Consider the following 4,870-nt stretch of genomic DNA (forward strand, 5'->3'; position numbering starts at 1 on the left):
CCAGGTCCCCTCACCGCATCCCTTGTGAATGTCCACACTAGTGAACCCCAGGTCCCCCCCTCACCGCATCCCTTGTGAATGTCCACACTAATGAACTCCAGGTCTCCCTCATGGGGGCTCCTGCTGCCTTCTTTGTAGGTCACATGTCTGCCACCCGGGCAGTAGCGGAAGGTGAAGCCATAGCCCATCAGGGTCACCTGTGGACAAAGAGGCACACAGACCTGAGGTTAGGACTGCAGTCTTGGTGGTAGATTCTGTGGGCACAGATGCCTGTGTCAGCAGCTGTCTATGGCCCTGACAGCACTGAAGGGGAAGGTTGCGGCTGCCTATTGGTGCAGAAGGTTAGGCATAAACTCAGCTGCATCCCTACTTTGGACCTCAGGTGAGAATGAACATCAATGGTGGACCAAGTAGTGGGGAATTCTCGCCTCACGGTGACTGGGGATCAGGGAGAGCAATGGAGGGGAAGCAAGGACAAGACAAAATTTATCCTTGAAAGGTATGCTCCTGGAGCCCCACTCCTGATTTCCAAAGTATGGCTCCATCAGTAAATAAGTCTAGTCTAGTGTGGAGTCAGAGCCCTTTGATGCAGGCACTCACAAACCCAACTCTGGGAACTGAGCTTAACACCCAAGTTGCTTTGTGCAAGAGACTTTGCCGGGACTTCCAGCACTCCACCCACCTCAGCCTCTAAAGTACCACCAGCACACCAGCCTCTGGAAAGATGCTTCATTCCCAAATTGTAACACTGACTGGAGATAGTCACGACATAGCCCTGGCTGTACTGGAACTCATTACATAGACTAGGCTGTCCTTGAATTTACAGAGATAACTTGCCTCTACCTCCCAACTGCTCGGATTAAAGGCATGCACTACTATACCTGGCTTTGAGTGACTGAACTCCCCATCCTCCTGTATTTACTCCCTAACTTCTGGGAAGACAGTTGAGTGACAACATGCTCGATTTATCTGGTCTCAGAGATGGAAGCCAAGGTTCTATGCACACTGTGCAAGTACTCTACCAGTGGAGCTACATCCCCAGCCGCACGAAAGGGGTGTTGATGCATGTGTGCGCATGTGCATGCATGTTGTTGGAGCGGTGTGGCTCTTACCTGGCTTAGATCCCTGGGATTCACAAAGACATTCCCAGCCGTCAGGTTCCCGTGAACATACTCATTTTCATGGATGAACTCCAGAGCATCCAGCTGGAGGGAGATGTCGAGGGGGCATGACTGACAGAGCCATGACAAACAGGAAAGGAGCAACTCTCTCAACCTAGGGACACCAGACTGGACTGAAGGGGGATCCTACCAAGTTCTAGCGTAGCATGAGGCAGTTCACTGGGTTAGCATGCCTGGTCATGGCTCAAGTTAGACTTTCTAAAGAATTTAGCAGTTAGCCAGGCATGGTGGTACAAACCTTTAATCCCAGCACTCGGGAGGCAGAGGCAGGCAGATCTCTGTGAGTTTAAGGCCAGCCTGGTCTACAGAGCTAGTTCCAGGACATCAGGACTGTTACTCAGAGAAACTGTGTCTCAAAAAAATCCAGAAAAAAAAAAATCAGCAGTTAGCTTTCCATCTACCTCCTGTGATTTAGAGTCCCTCTGCAGAAGTAACTGGCACCTTCAACACCAGAGCTCTGCTTGTGTTTCTAAGAGTGAAGAGGCTAACTGCTAAGCCCCTTACTGGGGGTTCTAGTAGTAGCTCTGCTGCTGAGCGGCGTCCCTTTCCAGCAATCTCTACCTGTATCTCCAGCTCAGACTTTTACACTGAACTCTGACAGTCATGAGAAGCCATCTGGGTGTCAGTCACATTCTGCTTCTGTCTCCAGAGCCCTACTTGACCCTGGGGCCACTTGTTCTTCTATAATCTCTCCTTCCCCTGGCTACGATGTTCTGCAATTCCCATCCTCACTTGAGCCTTCATCCTGCTTCAAGTTTCCTTGCTCCAACTCAACCCCACATGGCCTGTGGGTCTTTCTGCCTCATCTGTCTAGCTTTCTTTCCCACTGCCCCCAGCACCCTTTCTCCTCACCTGGCATTCGAACTCTGTGTGGTGGACTTAATGGCTCTCTGCACGCACTGACCTCCCCCACACTACAGATGATGCCAGGATATTCACCTCACCCAATGAGCACATCAGTCCCGTGGTGCTTACATCTCTCCAGCTATGTGATCTGGCTCCGCGTTCTTCATTAAGCAGGGGTCATTTCTTTTTTGTTGTTTTTCGAGACAGAGTTTCTCTGTGTAGCCCTAGCTGTCCTGGAACTTGCTCTGTAGACCAGACTACCTTGAACTCAGAGATCCACCTGCCTCTGTCTCCCTGGTGCTGGGATTAAAGGTGTGCACCACCACTCCCTGGCAAGCAGGGGTCGTTTCTGAAAGCCAACTGTCTGCCAGAGCCCTGTCTACCTAACTGTGAGAATAAAGACAGGAAGACAGGAGCGCAGCCAGAGAAAGCTGGGAACCGGTGACTCTTCAGTGAGTACATGAGGGGTGAATGAGTGAGTGTGGGAGCGAGCAACATCTCTGCACAAGCTGTGCTGGTCAGAGTGAGGCGTCCCCAGCAGTCCTGGGTGTCTGAGTATGTGGTCCCTAGTTGGCGGAACTGTCTGAGAAGAATCAGATGCAGCCGTGTTGGAGGAGGTGCTTCTGGGGCCTCCTTGCAGGCTGCTTCAGGGCTGTCGGGCTGCGCGCTCAGCTTCTCCTCCGCCTGCCACTCTGCCACATGGACTCTAACACTCTGCCACCATGAGCCCAAAAGAAACCTTTCTTCCTGAAGTGGTCCTTGGTCACAGTGTCTTATCACAGCAATAAAAAGGTAAGTAAGACACAAGCCTTGGCCCAAGCTGCCTCCTTAGTCTGAAAAGTTCTTTCCTACATACCAACGCCATTCTTCCACCCAGCATCCTAATCGTTCCCATTCATCCTGGGAGTCCAGGCTCCATGGCCTGCACCTTTTGTTCCAGGCTGGGCCTCCAGGCTGATCCTGCAGGATATCATTACCCGCCCAACCAGACCACTGGTATTCTGGCCTCTGTGTACCCATGAAGATGAGTTAATCTGTCTGATGGGGAAGTTGGGATCTGAAGAGGAGGAGGAGTGGTTCTGAGGTACATACCAGCCTGCAGGCCACCTGCAGCACACATTTCTCTGATAGCACATGCTTTGGGTTGTCATCCAGGGCTGACTGAAGGCTCCTCCCCAGGCTGGGGAACACCAGGAACCTAGAAGACAGAACCATGGGAGCTACAAGCCCTACAAGGTATCCCACAGGAATTGGACAGGGTGAGTTAGGACACCCATCTCCACCAGTGCTAGTCCATAGCTCTGTGTTTCTGCCTTTGAGCTCCCTGTCCCTCTTCCCCGTAAGTTCTCACAATGCCCTGGAGCAGCTATGGGGACTGAGGTTCTTTACCCCTTAGTCCTTGACCAGACTGGAAAGAATCCCATTTGCTTCCACCAGCTCCCACATCCCAGCTCTCAGCAAGCAGGGCCTCGTAGGTATGCCGCCCTCCCTTACTCTTGGGTCTCTGAGCCTTCACTCTCTTTGCTGCCTGTTCCACTTTGCTTTTTTCCCTTCCGCTCTGCTGCCCAATAAAAGAAAGGAATAATTACGTGCGGTGAGACTTTGCTGGAAGAGATGCTGAGGTTACCTGCTGCTCTGTTAGTTAAGCTGAATAAAATTCATCACTTGGAAAGCTGGATCTACCCTGGTCATATGAGCCACAGCCCCATTCTGAAGAAGGGCACAGATGTCCCCCTGAGAAAGCCTACTTATACAGCAGAGGGGCCCCTGGCTGGGACAAGGAGCGGCACCAGCAAGTGAGGCGACTCACCTGTATTTGTCCTGGTGAATGCCAAAGCCAACGCAGGTGGGGATGGCCAGGAGCGGAACCAAGCATCGCTTCTTCCACTTGTTCACTGCATGAGGTAGAGACTTGGGTCAGACTCACGGCCAGGTGCCAGGTTCACAGGAACAAGCCCTGCTTAGCCAGACTCTGGGCTCTTCATTTGTCCTCAATGGTAGATGTCCTTGCAGGTGACAGTGACAAGAGGTGGGACAGGGTGGGCACATCTGTGAACCACCTCTGCCAGCAACTGCTGGGCAAACATGCACAACACTGGCACGAGGGGAAGAGGTTAGGAGCAACAGGTATGAGCATTGACAGGCTCAGTTGGCAGAGTGCCTCCCTAGCATATATAATGTCCTGGGTCCCATCCTCAGTACTGCATAAATGGAACGTGCTGGAGTACACGGAATCCCACAAATCAGGAGGTGGACGCAGGACGATCAGGAGTTCAAGGTTAGCCTTGACTGCATTCCAAGTTCCAGAAACCCAGGGCTACATGAGACCCAGTTTCAAAATAATGAAAGAAAGAAAAGGAAGAAGGGAGGGCGGACAGGGTGATCTCTGAGTTTACATGCAAAGCTGATAAGATTAGCAGAAATCTAACCAGCCACACCATCACTGGCCCCTGGGCTAGTGCAGAGGGGCTGGGTCTATTGAGATCTGGCCAGGTGCAGGCTGGTGGGGTCCATGGCAGCTGGTAGGTCAGCTCTGACCTACGGGGTAAGTACTTCCCAGCAGGCCAGTGTCGGCAGCAGCAGCACAGGCATGAGCGCAGCTGGAGGGGGGGCAGAGCAGGCAGTGCCCTCTGAGCACATGATAGAGTCAGTCAACCCATGGAGCATGGCTACAGAACAGAAAAGTCTAGGACACCAGGCACCATGTGTATGTTTGTTTTGAAAGCAACCAATTTTTAGTTAAAAATTTCCCTAAGATTTGTGATGTGACTGTCACACAGTGTGCTGACAATCACCATTTGTCCCTAAGATTTGTGATGTGACTGTCACACAGTGTGCTGACA

The 4,870-nt window shown here is 51.9% G+C and overlaps 1 protein-coding gene across 4 annotated transcripts in view; it reads right to left on the bottom strand.

The window, feature by feature from the left end:
- Vrk3 (VRK serine/threonine kinase 3) overlaps window positions 1-4,870 on the bottom strand; it is a 29,405-nt gene that overhangs the window by 9,047 nt on the left and 15,488 nt on the right. For all 4 annotated transcript variants that reach the window (XM_026789115.1, XM_005366855.3, XM_005366854.3 and 1 more), the window contains 4 exons: window positions 3,838-3,922; window positions 3,120-3,225; window positions 1,113-1,205; window positions 65-197 (listed from right to left, as the gene is read on the bottom strand). In XM_026789115.1, coding sequence (XP_026644916.1) covers window positions 65-197; window positions 1,113-1,205; window positions 3,120-3,225; window positions 3,838-3,922 — 417 coding nt within the window. The remainder of the gene's footprint in view (window positions 1-64; window positions 198-1,112; window positions 1,206-3,119; window positions 3,226-3,837; window positions 3,923-4,870) is intronic.

The sequence above is a fragment of the Microtus ochrogaster genome, unplaced genomic scaffold (assembly GCF_000317375.1).
Source record: "Microtus ochrogaster isolate Prairie Vole_2 unplaced genomic scaffold, MicOch1.0 UNK14, whole genome shotgun sequence".
Lineage (NCBI taxonomy): Eukaryota > Metazoa > Chordata > Mammalia > Rodentia > Cricetidae > Microtus > Microtus ochrogaster.